Source organism: Phoenix dactylifera, unplaced genomic scaffold (genome assembly GCF_009389715.1).
Source record: "Phoenix dactylifera cultivar Barhee BC4 unplaced genomic scaffold, palm_55x_up_171113_PBpolish2nd_filt_p 000747F, whole genome shotgun sequence".
NCBI classification, from domain to species: Eukaryota; Viridiplantae; Streptophyta; class Magnoliopsida; order Arecales; family Arecaceae; genus Phoenix; species Phoenix dactylifera.
The window spans coordinates 126,666-144,107 of NW_024068119.1; the positions used below are offsets into that span (position 1 = coordinate 126,666).

The following is a 17,442-nucleotide window of genomic DNA, read 5'->3' on the forward strand; positions in this document are numbered from 1 at the left end:
AAAGCGTCTGTGTAGTCCAACAGTGCCGAGGTTGGTCCAAGTTTGCCGACGCTTAAAAGCGTCGGCTAACTGCATAGTTAACGACGCTTAAAAACGTCGGCATAGGCCACCTTCGCCGACGCTTAAAAGCGTCGGCATAGACCGACGACGCTTTCTTCACGCGTCGGCCTAAACCGAGCCCACACCCGCCTGCCCGACGCCTTACCCACGCTTTAGGGGGCGTGGGAAGGAAATGTACCGACGCTTTAAAGCGTCAGTAAAGACAAAAAAAAGCGCCGGGAGATATCCTTTCTCTTGTAGTGCATATGGTGCATGAAAGAATGAAATCTTATATCCATCAAAACGCTCACTGTTTTGTGCAATCTTTGTTCCCTCGTGTTATGTTGGGCAACAGGGGGGAGAAGAGTTACAGCAAATTTCTTACTTGCATGCCAGTTGAGTGTGGAGAAATTATGTTAGGGTGCCCTGTTGATGCACATGCATCAGATAACAACCACACTCCATGGAAAACTCGTTCATTAATTTCGTTTTGACTTATCTAAAATAAGAGTTAACAGACTGTTAGATCAACTTGTTAAGAACATTAGCAATTACCATCGATACGAGTGTTTCTTTAAAACATCCACTACACCATACATTCCGCACAGATTCCTGATTCTAGCAACCAAGGAGGTTCAGCTGCGGCCGAAAGGTCCAAGCAGAAACAACAGCATAGAATTATAGAAAACCGAGAGTGGGTTAAGAGGAGAAGAGGAGCAATACTGACTTGAAGGTTTTTTTGGCTGGGAACAATACATAGCCTCGAGGCATTTCATTATCATCAATCGAAAAATTGGAAAATGCCGGAGATTTGATAGGTCATGAGCATCCAAGAGGTTGCAGTGAATATTTGAAAATCATGCCTCTCCCCTATCTTCTGGGTTCAAAATCAATAGAGGAAAATGCCTTTGTGCATGTTCTCTGTGGAGCATGCTAGTAAAATTTGAGATGTCATGCAACTGGATGGTCCTAATACAAGCTTGGCAGTGGAATGCTTTTAGATTAATGGGAGTGGTTTAGGTCTGCTGGTGGTCTAATGCTGCACTTTTATCGACCATTAGATTACCGTCGTGATCTGTAACGGGCATGTGCTTTGATGCAGTTCTGGGGCTCCCTGATATCACAAGTCTCAAAGCTCGCCAATCATGGATCATGATGGTGATCCAACTGTTCCTTCTGCATCGGACCAGCTGCTCGGCTGATGAGCTTTCAAGCCTGAACCTCGCCCATGTGGGCAATGTGAGGCATAAAAGATGGTGCAGATTAATAGGCCCTTGATCAATAACAAGTCATTTAGGGGGCTCTTTAGCCAGCCAAATCATTATGTTGAAATTTTGTTGTGCACGTTAGATTTAGATATAGTGCACCATGCTGTGTGGTTTGGAGTTCAGACTGCTAACCATCTAGATGGTGCTCCATTCCAGAAGAATGTAAATTTTCTTTTTCAAGTAGTTGTATTTATGTAGTTTATAAGCATCACTATTCGCCTGACTGATGACAGATAAATTAGAATTTACCCTTCTTATAAGAGAAAGGAAGAAAGGCTGCACACATTATGATTATCCTAGTTCAAATACCTGAAGATGCTGATGCACCCCCCAAGACTTGAAGCCCGAACCTCTAAGCTAAATTGACAGGTGTGACCACTTAGGCAACCCCAATTCACAATAGGATCTGAGCTCCTAGTATCTTATTATAGATCATTAGTCCTCTCAAGCTTGATTAAATCTAGTGATTTTTCTTCAGCGAGCTCTTTTGAAGTTCAGTTGACTTGAAAAGCTTATATTGTCTTGATTTTATTTACTCAAATCATAAATCAAATATGATCCCAAATGGGTTCATACTAAATGGGTTCATACTTTCTAGCAAGCTTGTGTCCAAGGAATTAGGAAACAGAAAGATACCGCATAACTTTCTAGCAAGCTTGTGTCCAAGGAATTAGGAAACATTTTTTCGGTAGTCCAGTGCAGCCAGACGGATCATAAATCAAAATATGATGCTAAATGGGTTCATACTAAAGCACTGCATCTATGAATTACAATGTATCTCAATGCATAATCAACAGTTGGTGCTGTATTGGGCCTTCAAATAGTTCAATGAATACCAGACCTACCTATGCCATGCACAATTTCTGTACCTTAAAGAAATTGAGAGCTAAAAAAAAGGAAAAGCAATCCACAATTTCTGTACCTTAAAAAAATTGGGAACTAAAAAAACAAAAAACTTTCGTTGTTCAAGAAAACAATCATGCCATTACAGAAGCCACATGCAAGAGAAGCATAATTGAATATTTGGTCAGAGAGATACAGTACCGTAAGATTACGTTCTGTAAAGAAAATATTAAAGCTATAGCAAAAAGAGTACTAATTTGGCACTTAAATCTTCCTTAAAAATCTAAAAACTTGTTCTGAGAAAAGTGTATCTTCTAAATCTTAAAACTATGAAAGATATTATCCAGTCATTGACATTCAATTACTTTATTCTAGCCAATGGAGTAGACCCATAATGTATTGCCAACTGATGATACAAAACCTCTTTCAGAACATGTATATTCTTCACGCAACACGAATAATTTTGCTTGAGATGATGAAATCATTCATGTAAGCTATTGAAGATGAGTGCAATGTCTTGTGGTTCACACAAGTCAATGGTTGGTGCAATTCCTGGTATGTCCTTGTCAAAAGATTTAATCACATCCTTTACCAACATAGTGTTTCAGTAGTCAAGGTCCTGGAAAATTAGAAACAGGCAATGGTGATGATTACTGTAGATACCCCTTTCTTATATTAACAAAACAGAATCTAGAGCCAAGGAACCATTGACAAATTTTAATCCCAATTCACCATCCAACAATTTGGAAAAATCTTCAGTTGAAGAAGATAGATGGTGTCAAAGAGAATAAGGTTCATTTACCAAAAAAAAAAGAAGAGAGAATAAGGTTTATATACAGAATTTTATGCTTCCCCATATCCAAGAGTAGTTACTGGTGATCAAGGCTCATTCATCAGGCCCAGAATCAGCATCGGATGCGCCTTCCAGAAATGAGCCAAGAGATTTTCGTAATATGCCGAAAGATTTGTCATCCTGGATCACACTGACATAAAGTAGCATCATTGGAAAGTAGATTGTGGGAAAGTGGAATACATGCATAAACTTTGAAATTACATCACTAGAAAAAAGAATATGCAATCATTTCAACACGTCTATATGTCCAAAACAGAAAATCAAATATATTGAGCAGATTCATTCTGAAAATAATGTATTAGATTAAAAATCTACAGTTGAATCTTTTCCCCTTTTTTTTTCTCTTTCGAATTGATACATCTTTATACACAAGTTTTATATGGAAACCGCATTCGTATATCTGGTATAGCATGCATAAGTGATTGTTAAACACCTAGGCATAATGTATAAGAAAATTGGTATAACAATGCACGAGACTCCCGCTATTGTAAGGTCTCGGAAGGGTCAAACGTATACAACCTTACTCCTATATATAGAAAGGCTGTGTTTCGATCCCATAACCTCAGGTCATAATAGAACAACTTTATTGTTGCACCATGGCTCACTCTTAGGATGAAAATTATAATACATCAAGATAATTTTGCAAATAAAACCAGATAAAACAAATAAAAATGAAGTTTATGAAAGAGTCTTTCTTTATTTTTTGAATAGCCGGCGTGAGAACTGACTTTTCCGGCGATCGTATGAACAATGCCGTCCGCTTTTATGAGTTTCCATTGATCTCTCCGATTTTCTCATACATATCAGACCATACAGACGATGAAGACGAAAGAAATATAACGTCTGGATCGTCTGATGCCTATGATTAGGAGGGAAGTCCAGACTTGCGCACTCATCCTATACGTGAGAATTAGAATCGATGGGATCATTTCTTCCGGATAGGTCGGGTTCGGTACCATCTTTGCCAAGGACTTGTTCCCTAAAGAAGGAGGCGGGTGGGGTCGGTAAAGGTGACAGGTACTCCTTATAGTATAGTCACGGGTCAGAACTGGTGTTCTACCTGAATTTGGTTGCCATTTTAAGAAGGCAGAGTTAGGGACTGTTCATGTCGCTAGGAAACGCCCGTTGATGGCAGGCATTCTGCGTCCGTCAGCAGTGATGAGCTGGTATGCACAATTTGAAAAGACCCATTCTACTGGCCCATTTCTTTTTCCCTCCGTGGAGTGGGATCAAAAGTAGAATCCGCCTTTCCTGCAATAGGGCTGCGGGGAATAGGCTTAAATGCATGCTCGATCGAATAGTGGACGGGGAAAAAGAGGCTATAGCCCCGGAACCCGACAAAGTCAAGATTTACGGGGAGCATCTCGTCTTTCTCTCGACGCCGAGAATTTTTGACGTGTCCGGGTCGATCAGAGGTTCGGCTTGCTTCTCCCCCACCCAGCAAACTCGGACATACTCAGACTTATGGTTTAGGGCATTACCCTTACCGCGGACAAAGAGATGTCGAGGAGGCGTCTTCCTAGTCTCTCATTGAATCCTCCCTGATGAATCGATCAAAAAATCTCAGATTATGAGCCACTGGCGAAGGCTTGATAACTAGGGTAAATAAACGAGTCCGGTTGTGGAAGGGAATGGGGCGCATTGAGCGTTCCTCTCCTTAAACTAGGGTCCCCTTTGCAAACTGACTCAGCCTTAGGTGTCATCCCTGAAAACTGGTATAGGGGGTCGCCTATTACACGGCTCACAAACTCTGCCTGGGGTGAGGGTACCATTCCATCTTTCTTTTTCCAGAGAGGACAATTCCTTTTTACAGTAATTCCTGTCAACAAGCATGATCGGCCATTTCCCGATTGAACCAACACAGCTGTTCCGCTTCCCCCCCACCTACCTTCCCTGAACGAGCTCTTTCTATCCGTTTCTTTCCCTTTAAGGCTTTCGCAGCCATACTTTTCAACAAACTGGGCGCTTTGCCTTCGTCGCCCATTCTGCGTAGGCGGTGGTGCTCCTCTGGCCCTTCCTTCGATCCACCGCCTCTTCCTTAGTCTTTGGTTGATCAGGCCCTTCTTAGATGATAGGAGAAAATCACAAATGACTGTCTGCTAACTTAAACATCCCATATTCATATACCTGCTTCTTCTTTTTCGGAGATTCTTTTGCTCTGGCAATCTTGTGAGCACAAGCCTTCTCAAGTTCAGACAGATTAGCCTTTTCCTTCCTCCCTGAAAACTCGAGAAGAAATCTAAAGCATTGAACATCTGCTGAGAGTAGGATGGATGGATTCCACGTAACTGGAAAAGAACACTATTACTCACGCTATTATTCGTAACGGGCATATAGTTTATCCTTTTCATCTTCATATTTGGAAAATAATTCTGCAGAATACACCAAACTAATACATAATACTTTGAAATGAAAGAAAGGTATATAACTTGAGTTTTGTTGAATCATCAGGGAGAGAGAAAAATCTTAACCAGCATATCAGATTGGTAGATAATGCATTGCTAAAATAATAATGATAATAATAATAATTCCGGGCACCACAATATAATATCCTTAACTTTTTTGCTAGATTTCTGTCAAGAAAGGTACTGCCTCCTATGGAAAACAGGACCAGGAGACAAATACCAACTCATTTTGAATGCAAGCATATCATTTTACTGATGTCATTTTGATTCAATACTTGAGGACTGCATGGATCCCCAAAGATGCATGAAAATTCAAAAAACAGATTAAAGAAATTGAAGAAGATGAATATAGATGAGAGCAATATGTGTCCTATTATGGGACAGACAAATATGTGCTCAGAGAGCTCTGGGGCGTACAAAAGGTACATTTATTAAGCTATAAGGTTTTAACTTTAAAAGAATTTTATCTTCAAAGTTAATAGGCAGTTTTGTAGTCTAATGGATTTAGAACTATGGGTGTTCCCATTTTTTTTCTTTTTCTTTTCTTTTTTTTGTTTGAGGGAAAGGAGGGCAGAGGCCACCATCTACTGAAAGAGACAACAGTGCCTCCAAATGAAGGTGAGGGAAGCTACCGGATCCAAAGCAAAATTCCGATAATGAAACAAAGGAGACAGCAAAAGCCAATCCTTCTCTTTCAAAACCTTCTCCTTGGGTTTACAGAACACTTTTTCCATGCAACACTTTCTACTCTTTTGCAAGAGACAAAACTTTGAAAAGGACAACATCGTAATAGTTCATTTGCTAACAGAGAATATTGAAGCTTGCATAGAGATTCCAAAAGTGTTCAATGGAAGCTTTCAGATATTTTTTTTTTCTTTTTGAGAGAAATACAGTGAGAATGCCACCATTCAGATTTGAAACTGGGACATTTCCCTATTGCGTGTGCTGAGGAGAGGGGTGCGAATCAGCAGATCCAGACACAGTTGGCCAGAGAATAATGTTACGCACACTGCAAATATATTTAATCTAATAATCCACATTGCAATGAAAATGACATTGTTCAGGTGCCTCATCAATGAGGGGATTCGACTGCATTGGCGGAGTCATTTGTAGAAAATGACAAGCGATATATCAGATGCTTTGACCTGTAATGCTTTTGATGTTGCCACTTTTATTTCCTTCTGATAAATGCAAACTACAGCATATTTGGTGGTTAAAATATTTGGCATAATAGGCAGACAATGAAAGGTCGCATGAGCATTTCATTTGCTGGGAGTGTTCAAGACAAAGTGATAAAGTGCTGAGAGCAAACATAGAAGTTATGCTTTTTTGAACGGAGGAATTTGTACTTGCCTTTCAAATTCTGCATATGTGCCACTTTTTCCTTGCAAAAGTTCTCATAAGCTGCTTGAAACTTGGCATATTCATTCTTCAGAGAGCTCGCACACTGCATTTTTTGCATGTTAGTAGACCATTGCTAACTAAAGCTTAACAGCATCATTCCTGCAAATAATCTTCTAATATCTATGTTATAGTTGATCAAACTATTGTTTAAACACCTCTTTAGAAATCTTTGAAAGAGCCTTCAGAATACCCTGCCTGCTCCCATGGAAAAAGCAAATCAGTACGATCAAAATGTGTAATTTGTGCATTATATTAGCAGTTGAGCAAAGAGTCATTATCAAGTAAATAAGGCATGCGCCAAAAACTATATTAACATGCCCATAACGGCACACTTCAGCATACTACATGTGAGACCCTGGAACTGGGCCTGGTCCACTTGACCGGCCCAGTCCCAATACTTGGCCTCATGTGCAACGCACGTGAGACAGCAACAGGATGGATTCTTTCCATCCCGAAGAAGAAGGAAGAGCCCTGTTTTAGGGCTTCCTTCTCCTTCTCCTTCTCCTTTGAGCCCACCGAAGGAGAGCCGCCGCACGCAAAGAAGAAAGGGGGAGGGTCTTCTTCGCGTTGCCGCCGAAAGTGAGAGGGAGAGAGAGGGCTATTGGGTTCGTACAGGGGTCTTCTTCTTCTTCATTGCCGTCGGAGAGGGGGAGAACCACCGGTCTTCGTCGGGGCCGAGGTAAGAGTCCCTCGCCTTCTTCTCCTCCTCTTTTGATGTTTAGACTTGGTGTATGGGGTTTTTGAGCCGGCCGATCGCCGGATTTGGGTCCAAAACGGCTTGCTCTAGCCGTCGGCGTGTTCGCCGCCGCCAGTCGCCGGGGGTGGCCGGGCTTGCTCCGCCACCTCCTGCCGCTGCCAAGGCCGGCCATCGTGGCCGCCTTGGGTTCGATCGAGAGGAGAGAAGAGGGGGCGGCGATAGGGGGTCATGGGGTCCCCTGTTTCACCGAAGGAGAAGAGGGGAGTCGGGAGAGAAAAGAAAAAAGAAGAAAAAGAAAAGAAGGAAAAAGAAGAGAGAAAAGAAGAAAGAAGAAAAAGAAAAGAAGGAAAAAAGAAAAGAGAAACGAAGAAAGAAAAAGAAGAAGAAAAGAATAATAATAATAATAATAATAATAATAAAGAGGGGGTGGTTTACGGGCATGAATCCAAACTCGCAGTGCTAGGCACTCCAGCAGGGCCAACCATGGGAGGATATTAAAAATTTAAGTCTTTGTATATATATATTATGATGAATTTTAAAAGAAGAATATGGTTTTTGAATATTAGATTCTGCGAGGGTGCGGAATTAATTGGATTTGTTGTGGATCGCGTTCGCAAGGTAAGTGATGTAACCTCTTTTCTAAATTTATCGGCAAACTATATATATGTTTTACGAATCGAATTATTCGTGATTTCGAATTTGATGCATGGATTATATGTGTATTTTAGAATATGGTATGATTATGATTGAACATATTTGCTTCTAATTTGAATTGTGTTTAATTGCTCTGACATTGTACCTTTTGGCTTGGAATACTAAACATAATGTAAGAAAAGATTATGACTTGAAATAGATTCAGACTTGCAGTCGGGCTATGTTGAGGACACTGCCAATGGGGGCTAATACATTGGTACCGCAAGAAGAATAGTCGGTGATATGACCCTACCACAGGGAACATGTGGTCATAGTTCCTTGCTGTTGAGTTGAATCTGCTAAATTGAAAAAAATTAAGATATGAACAACATTTGGTTTGGACACTGTATGTTTTCTTTTATATAACTGAAATACGAAATAGAGAACAAACTGAACTTCGACCTAGCTATGTTGAGGACCCTGCCAATGGGGGCAGATACGTTGGCAATTGACTGTCCTGAAGGACTCACCACAAGAAGAATAGTCGGTGTTGATGACCCTGCCATAGGAAACATGTGGTCATAGTCCAGGATCGACAAGATGAATTGAATATATGAAAGAATCTTGAAACCGCGAAAAGAATCTTATGAATTTAAGAAATATTTGACTTATACTTTGGAACTGCATATTTATTTATTTTCCACATATTATTGTTTGATTTATCTAGCTCGAGTGTTCATTACTTACTGGGCTGTCTAGCTCATTATACCATCTCTTGTTGTTTTATAGATTTCGAGAACTAGTCTATTGGGGATTCAAAATGGGAGAGCGATTAGAAGGATTGTGGCACAAGTTATCTTAGATTAGGGTTATTTAAGTTGATTTGTTATTATGGACATTTATTATGATTGGTGGACTTTTGTTATTTTAAGAACTAGGTTTCTGCATGTTGCTAAATGATTATTCCGCTGCGTACTTAGGCTTGTGAGACCTTATGACTTGAGTTAGTCAATGGAATAAGATTGCATTTATTCAGTTAAATTATTTTAGAATTTCATATTTGAGGTGTTTGGTTTAGATGCCTTGCATGCTCATGAAGAGAGTTTCCTACGAGTGTGTGGCGGTTGGCGCGACCCCCGGTTCGCAATCTTGGGCCGGGGGCGTGACACTATAAGAATCAAATAATCATTGATCTACAGTTTTATCCAGACAAAAGACATCATAAAACTAATAATTTTCAAAAGTAACACTAAAGAATATGTGTAAAGTGCTTCTTTCTTACCTGTCCTTCTCAATTTTTGTCTTTTCATCATCAATGATAGATCAAATCTCCGAAGCTACACTGTTTGAAAAGAAATATTAACGACATGTAACTGATTAGAAAAAGTTATTATTAACATATAGAATTAAGCCATTAAAACACTAAATTGCAGTTCAGATGCAACCAGTTTCTTTTCCTGTAATCTAATTTAATAGCTCAAGATGTAAGCAGTTCTTCCCTTCTCATAGGATGCATAACATAACCAAAACTAGCAATTCTTAACCCATTTGTAAGGGTTTGTCTATAAGAATTGGTTCTAATCTGGACCAAGTAGTGACATTTCCTTTTGATGCTTTATGATGTAACCTTTCTCTCTCAACTTACTGCTAGGCCTTCTTAAAAATTAAGCTTCTTGCATTATGAGGGCATCTATTGGCTGTTTGTGTACATGCCAATACCATTAATTTTATTCCCATATCCTATCCTATATGCTTTCCGAAGCATCCTTTGGTTTATCCATCAACATTCTTGTATCTCTGATATCGCCCCATTGTTTGTAGATTCATCATTGTTGACCGGTATTCTATGCCATTGCAACATTTCTTGGGCTGCTTATTTGTATATTAGATAAATGAGGACCGTATAGAAGACTTATTGGGTTCCCTAGGCATTGGCTTCCTCAGGCATTGAGTGATTGAATGGAGGGAAAAGATGATAGCAAGAGATCTTTGAACTGAATTGTAGATTTACTGGCATTGTATTCAAGGTGATTATGGACTGATGCCTATGGTAGTTGACTAAAATGAAGAGCATGTGGGGAAATATTTGCAGATTGGGATGGTTTAAGCCCAGAGATTGGTGGGAATTAAAAGATCACAGTCTAGAGAAGGTTATGACAATGTTGAGGCTTTATGGAAAAGTATGACGGAGGTGATTTGGAGGTTAAGGCATATGTGATGGTTTAAGTGAAGATGATGGCATGTTGAAAGTATGAAGGGATGGCTTTGGGCTATGATAATGAGGGGTTAAGCTAGAATCTTGGCGACAATGCATCCCAATAGATGTCATCGTGGCCTTAATTGAAAGTTTACTGCCATGAAACATATAAGGATATAGAACTATAGAAGTATTCAAAATTTCAAACATGTATTGTGACCAGAAGCAATAAAAACATGCTTTGAACTTCGTGAATAAGCGCTGACCACTTATATGTAAATTATTTTAATCTTGGGCATATAATCAAGGTGTTTTCTCCCATCATCTTTTCATGGATTTGTGACACATAATGCAACAAGAAGCACTAAAAATTTATATTGAATTTTGGGAAAAACTAAGAGCTAACTGTTTCTATGTAATTCTTGGGCATGTAATCTGCATGTCATGATATGTTTACTGATTGGTGGGTGCTTAAGTGGCACAGTTACAAATATATTCCGGTGAGTGTTAAGTACAAACTGAGCGCAAGGGTCTTTCGGATTTGATGGATGGAGTTGCAAAAAATGGTGAACTTCCAAAATTGCTATTGTAATAGCTTATTGCCTCTTTCACAATGAACTTGTCATACATAATGTGAGAATCCACTCAATGCTTCTGCTGGTTACTCATCGTATCTTTCTTTTGTTTGGTTATTTTTGTTTCTTAATTAATAAGACATTTGCTGATGTAGTTTCATGTATTATCGGCTTAACTCATCCTTATTATCATGGAGAGCAGATGCCCTTTTTCCTTTCTTCAAGATATGAATACTCAAATGCTTCTCACCGAAGTTCAACCCAGAGACCTGCTCCTGCAAAAGAAACTCCTAATTCAGGGAACTATATCTCAAACATTGTCCTTGGCAGTGTTGTTGTTGGCGCTGCTGTTATGACAACTTACAAAATTGGCTTTTTAGATATTCAACTTCCAGATAAAGCATCTTCACTAAATTCTAGTAAGCTAAACAATGTGAGAACGTCAGAGATTCTCGAGCATTCTGTTGAACAAACAGTTCATCAAAATAATGAAAAACTGAGCACATCAAAAGCTGACATGGAGATTGTTGAGAGGCATGATGAACCTGGGGATTTTAATGATTCAGAGATCAAGAGGGAAGTTCCAGAGCTAGCACCTGCAGAGGAGCCTTTGCCGAATGAATCAATTAGCCTTTCGCAGGAGGCTGCTTCAGTCCTAGTTGGGCAATCAGTTGATTCAAAAATACCATATGAAGACATTCAGAACATAGATAAGCATGTGGTTCAAACAGAAACCAATGTGGAACAGAAGACAAGTGAAGCCTTTGGAACAAAATGCAGAAATTGGTAGTTTAGTTGATGTTCCCAAGGAAACTACTACAAATGAAGCCACTTCTTATCATGATACCTCATTGGAAATTCCAAAGGTATGAACTTGTTCAGGTAGTGTCTTTTTCATTAGATTTACCCTGTTTCTGTTGTCTTTCTTGCTTTAACAATGTTTTGAAGTTTTGTTACACTTCTAACATAATTCTAGCTTCCAGTATGTTCAATAAAAGCCATTTAAGGTGCAAGCTGCCTTGTGCCTTTACTATGTGATTTTTTCCTTGAATTGATGTCATCATCCTAACATTCATGAGAGTTGCTTTGATTGTTGCTGTGTACTACAATGGCCAAATAGATAATTCTATCTTAACCTTATCTAACAAGCTTGTCCCTGGTTTGCTTTGATGGATTAAAGTATGATTTGATTCACCCGAGAACATTTAGCAACTGTGTCTCAACATTTCCTCGATCTACAATGAATCTTAAAGACTATACAAGATAATCTCGGGTAAGTTTTTAGCGTGAATGAAACATGAAAGGTGTAAGGAGACTTGGTTATGCAATTTAAGTTCCTGCAATAGGAAGCAATTCTTCAAGTTCTCATAAGAGTAATGAAATAAATGCTGATAAAGAGGAAAGAGGGCAAGGTTTGATGCAAGGAAGTACATTCATATCTTATGAATTGAAACCTAAAAGTCAAATTGGCTGTAAATATCTTTTTGTATCAATTTGATAGGGGTGGAGTATTGCTTCTTTTTCTTAGGTGCATTTTACATGTCTTATGTGTTACTGGGGGTGTAGATGGGGGACATCCGTTATATTGCTTTCTATTGTGATCCGTTAGAAGTGCTTAGAACTCTCTCTCCCTCTCTCTCACTCGCTCGCGCACTTAGGGCTCGTTTGGTTCGCGGGAAGTATTTTCCTTTCTAGGAATATGATTTCTGAGAATCAGATTCCTAGGAAGAGGATACCTAGGAAAGCACTTTTGGCATGTTTGGTTAACCATGGGAAAGTGACAAATTTTCAAAGTGCTTATGTTTGGTTGACCATCCACTTTCCTAGGAAAGTTATGTATAATTCCTATTATGCCCTTAATAAAAATTAGGTCTTTAATGCCTCTTTAATGCTTCTTTAATGCTGAAGAGTCTTTTTGGGAAAAAATAAAAAAAGAGTGATTCCCACCTCATGAGAAAGTAACTTTCCCATGTTCCTCATGGAAAAGACTTTCCCATGAAATGTGGGAATCATATTCCCATGGGAATACAACTTTTCCATCTCTCTCCTTTAAAAACTCCAATCAAACAAGAGGCATTTCATTACTTTTTCGTTGACCCCACGTCCCCCCCCCCCCCCCCCTCCCCCCCCCCCCCCCCCTCCTGCGAACCAAACGAGCCCTTAGAAGCTTCGAGGAGGGTTTTCTTCTGTCCCTTGGAAAGATCGGAGGATTTTTTTCCGGGCCACAATGATGGGCGATGGAGCTTTCCCGCAATGTCCCCCCTACGATCGATCGAAGCAGCACCGAACGCAGTGGAAGAGAAATCCAAACCCCTTCAAGAAATTCAAGGTTTTGATCCTTCAATCCCAAATCCCCTTTCTTTCTTTCGTTATCTTCTTTTTTTAGATTTATCTAAGAACCTTGTAATCTTTTTGAGATCGAACCTTAGAAGCCCACTCTGATTCCTGCATTAATCTCCCGGATCAGGTGATTGATCTCCTCTCCCTAGTAATTGGAGCAGCGCAACAGCAATTTCTTATTTTTCCTTTTCTTTTCTATATTTTAAGTCCTTTTTCTTGAATTCCTTGTCTTATTCCAGATGCGTAAGGATGATGATTGCCTCATCGCATCTCCTATTCTGAAGGGAATTTCTGTTCTTGATCTCTCTTCTACTCTTCAGCTTCTTGGTATCTCGGCCACTTTCTTTTCCCTTTTCTGAAGGACTGGTAAAGTTTTGGATGATCACCTACTAATCAGTGCAAATTCAAATTCTCTCTTTTGTGTAGGGTCTAAGTACAGTCTGATGAAGAGACACCACGAACAGAGTGATAAACTTGTAAAACTACGGGCTAATTATGAAATGCTAAAATATAAGTTCCTGGAGGAGTGCGAGCCTAAATACGAAACCTTGAAGCAGAAGTACTCAGAAGAGTGCGCTGAAAGGAAGCGCCTACATAATGAACTGATCAAGCTGAAGGGCAATATGAGGGTTTTTTTTGCAGATGCAGGCCATTAAGCTCAGAAGAGATCTCTAAAGGTTATTCTTTTGTGGTAGAGCTTGACCCATCACAGGATACTGAATTGCAGATCATCTGTTTAGACTCCTCCAAAAAGCAGTTTAAATTTGATCATGTTTTTGGACCTAAAGATGATCATGGTAATGTTTCTCTGTAGATGATTAAGGTAATGAGTATTCATATGAATCACACGATTGCTATGGACACCTGAAATGTAAAAGAAATAATTTAAAATTTATTATTGGATTCCTCGTGGTTCGTGCACTGTTTCATTGATAGTTTCCATGTATGTTTTTGGTAGAAAGTGATTGGTTATCGTAGTCATTCCTCAATTCCTTATTTGTATGAAAAAAGATTCCAAAGATGAAAGAAAAATTACATGCAGCAGATTCCTTGTATAACAAATTTAGATCCTCAAACTGCATGTTTTCTCCAGAAACAAAGCCGTGATCGTCTTTTTAGTTTCAAATGTTCAGTTCAGTTTAGAGTTTTGATCTAATGATTGATATGTTGTCTGTGCAGAGGCTGTCTTTGTGGAGACCTTGCCAATTGTGAAATCAGTACTAGATGGGTACAATATGTGCATTTTCGGATATGGGCAGACAGGTAGTGGGAATACATTTACGATGGAAGGAACAACAGAGAACGGGGGTGTTAACTACAAAGCTTTGGAGGAACTGCTCAAGTGTTCCAAGGAAAGCAGCTCCATAATCAGATATGAACTTTCTGTGAGCATGTTGGAGGTCTATAATGAGAAGATCAGAGATCCTCTGGTAGACAATGCAGATCAACCTGTGAAGAAGTAAAAATTCCTTTCTTGTGCTAGAAAATATCATGGAGTGCTTGATTGTTATTTGGACTATAATTCTCTAACCTGAAATAAGATTGTAACTTTATTCTGGTTATTTTTTTAATAAATTTCATGAAGATTGGAGATAAAGCAAGTGGCAGCCGGAATACAGGATGTGCCTGGGTTGGTTGAAGCTCAGATCTGCAGCATAGATGAGGTGTGGGAGATGCTTAAAACTGGAGCAAGGAACAGATCGGTTGGGTCAACCAATGCAAACAAGCTCTCACTGGTGAGATTCTACTGCATTTTTTAAATGCATCCATTGAGGCCTAGTTTCTAAAAGTGAACATTCCTTCTTGCTGACTGGAAGTGAAGATTTGTGATTATTTATAGAGAAAAATGCTGTGTTGCATGTTAGCTCTCTCTGAAATATTCTCATTAGTCATTACGACGACATTAGCTTCATTGCAGCATGGTTCGGGTGACTATCAAGAGTGAGAATTTGGAGAGTGGGCAGAGGAGCAGGAGCCACATGTGGCTTGTGGATATAGCTGGAAGTGAACGTGTTGCAAAGACTGAAGTTGAGGGCCAGAGGTTGAAAGAGTGTCAGTTCATCGATAAGTCACTCTCGGCATTAGGAGATGTTATCTCTGCTCTTGCCTCAAAGAACCCCCCATATTCCATACAGGTTTCTCTCTCTCTCTCACTCGCTCACTCGCTCACTCTCTTTCTCACTCCTCTCTTTTGTTCACAAATACAGGAACTCAAAGCTTACCCGTCTGCTCCAAAGCTCTCTAGGTAAGATGCATGTTAATGTTTCTTAAAATCTAGATACCAGTTTTATGGTTTGCATGACAAAATAATGCATGCACATTGAATGCACTGGCAATGTAAATTACAACAGGAGGAGATTGCAAGACTCTTATGTTTGCACAGATCAGCCCAAGCTCAGCAGATTTGGGAGAAACACTCTGCTTATTAAATTTTGCTAGTCGAGTCCGGGGAGTTGAGCATGGCCCTGCCCGTAAACAATCAGATCCAGCAGAAAGTTTCAAGCTTAAACAGATGGTAGTTCTTATATGTTCTAATGAAGTGAGATAGAAGGGGGTTTGCTTTAAGCTAGAGTAGTTGATCTGAATAGTTTTTGTACAGGCAGAGAAGCTCCGACAGGAAGAAAAGGAAACAGCAAGATTAAATGAAAGCTTGCAGTCGATGCAGCTCAAATATGCATCACAGGAGTATGTCATTAAAACTCTTCAAGAAAAGGTAATCTCCAATAGAAGAACAAAACTTAATTTTCACATATTTTAAAATTCTCCCGTGTCAACCTTCTGATGCACTATCGGAAGGATCACTTTAAAGATTCTGTTGAAATGAATTTTATTTACTTGGTGTTTTAAGTTTTGTGTGGATATAGGGGAATATATTTTCTTTTGGATGAATTTTTTGGATGAATGGTGGCAGGTTAGAGATCTTGAGAACCAGAGGGCCTCCAGACAGACTGCCAAATTCTCCAAGCCACCACCGGCTCCCATCAAGGAGAGGCCTCCTTTGAGCAAAATCACTAACCGTTTGCCACGTTAAGAAAGAAGTGGTTCAGATCAGTCAGGCAACCTAGATTACCTCCAAACTTGCTTCTTGTGTGGAGATCAGATGACCCATTTAAGGGATAAAAATATCACATCATATTCTTTTATCTTCCATCACCTCTATATGTTTAAATATTGCTTTTAATTGCCTCTAAAGTCACAATGATGAAAAAAAATCATACCACATTTCTGTTGTAAGCTCTCCATATCTCCAACCCAGTGCGGCCTCCATTTCCCATGGGCTGCCCACATGTATTGCACATGCAACTGTTAGTGCTAAATAATGATTTCAAAAGTAGGCGATTAACATGGATATCTAATTATGCAACCCGGCTTCCTCCTCACTATGGGAATGTAATATTTTAGTTGTGATTTTTAACTTGGCAAAGATAATGGAACCCAAAAAAGATTCTTATAAAATTTATTTGGACAATTATATTTGTGATGGTCAACTTTAAAGACGACCTAATAGCACGTATCTTGTAGGATAGTGGCTAATTACGGGTATCGATCCACAGAAATTGGGGAACAGTTGTTTTCTTAAAAATATGTAAAGAAGAGTTTGTGAAGGAGATTAAACTACGATAATCTAATAAGAAGTGCAATTGAAAATGATATGAATAGAAGAACTTAGGGCAAGGAATTTATCACTAACATAACTATAATGATTAATTTTATTTTAATTCGTTCTTGGATTAATATGTAAATTGGCTACAAACTTTATAAGCAATAAAATAAAAACTTACAAGAATAATTTAGAAAAATCTATCTTTAGTTGGCATGAGATGTCTATTCTAAACTAATATGGCAGGATACTGCATCTTCTTTAAGCATGGATTATCTTATATTTACTTAGTGATCATGAAAAACAGTTGTATAAATATCATACTTAAGATTACAGAAATTAAATATGAGATAAAAGAAGATATTCATTAAGAACAAAAAATTCATACAACTTCAAGAAAAAAACTCTTGTCCCTTTGTTAGGGCTTCATCCCGCCCTAGTGAAGAGGTCAGTCTTCCATGTAGATATGGGCAACAGCAGCGCATAGAGATTCTTCTATCAAGACTGGCTTCTCCTCCTTTCTTAATTACTCCTCTCTTACGTATTGTTTAGCACTTATCATACCCCTTAATCTACATTTTGCTAGT

The 17,442-nt window shown here is 39.1% G+C and overlaps 2 protein-coding genes and 1 pseudogene across 2 annotated transcripts; 2 read left to right on the forward strand and 1 right to left on the reverse strand.

The window, feature by feature from the left end:
- Window positions 1-3,036: 3,036 nt before the first annotated feature.
- Window positions 3,037-11,008, reverse strand: LOC120107056 (annotated as a pseudogene).
- Window positions 11,009-13,163: 2,155 nt separating this feature from the next.
- Window positions 13,164-14,252, forward strand: LOC120107055 (kinesin-like protein KIN-14J). Its single transcript, XM_039120200.1, has 2 exons — window positions 13,164-13,581; window positions 13,681-14,252. Exons 1-2 carry the CDS (start codon window positions 13,494-13,496, stop codon window positions 13,908-13,910), a joined length of 318 nt encoding a protein of 105 aa, XP_038976128.1. The 5' UTR covers window positions 13,164-13,493; the 3' UTR covers window positions 13,911-14,252.
- A 165-nt stretch (window positions 14,253-14,417) lies between these two features.
- LOC120107057 (kinesin-like protein KIN-14J) lies at window positions 14,418-16,435 on the forward strand (the record flags this gene model as incomplete). The annotated part of the gene is given in 8 exon segments (XM_039120201.1): window positions 14,418-14,713; window positions 14,840-14,990; window positions 15,162-15,371; window positions 15,373-15,389; window positions 15,462-15,499; window positions 15,606-15,769; window positions 15,854-15,967; window positions 16,166-16,435. Coding segments are annotated over 8 exon segments (1,110 nt in total), but the record flags the coding sequence as incomplete, so codon positions are not given.
- Window positions 16,436-17,442: the final 1,007 nt, after the last annotated feature.

Coding starts and splice junctions, on each gene's coding strand:
- LOC120107055 (XM_039120200.1), top strand. CDS start 13,494: ATGCGTAAGGATGATGATTGCCTCATCGCATCTCCTATTCTGAAGGGA. Junction 13,582..13,680: donor TTCTACTCTTCAGCTTCTTG/GTATCTCGGCCA, acceptor TCTTTTGTGTAG/GGTCTAAGTACAGTCTGATG.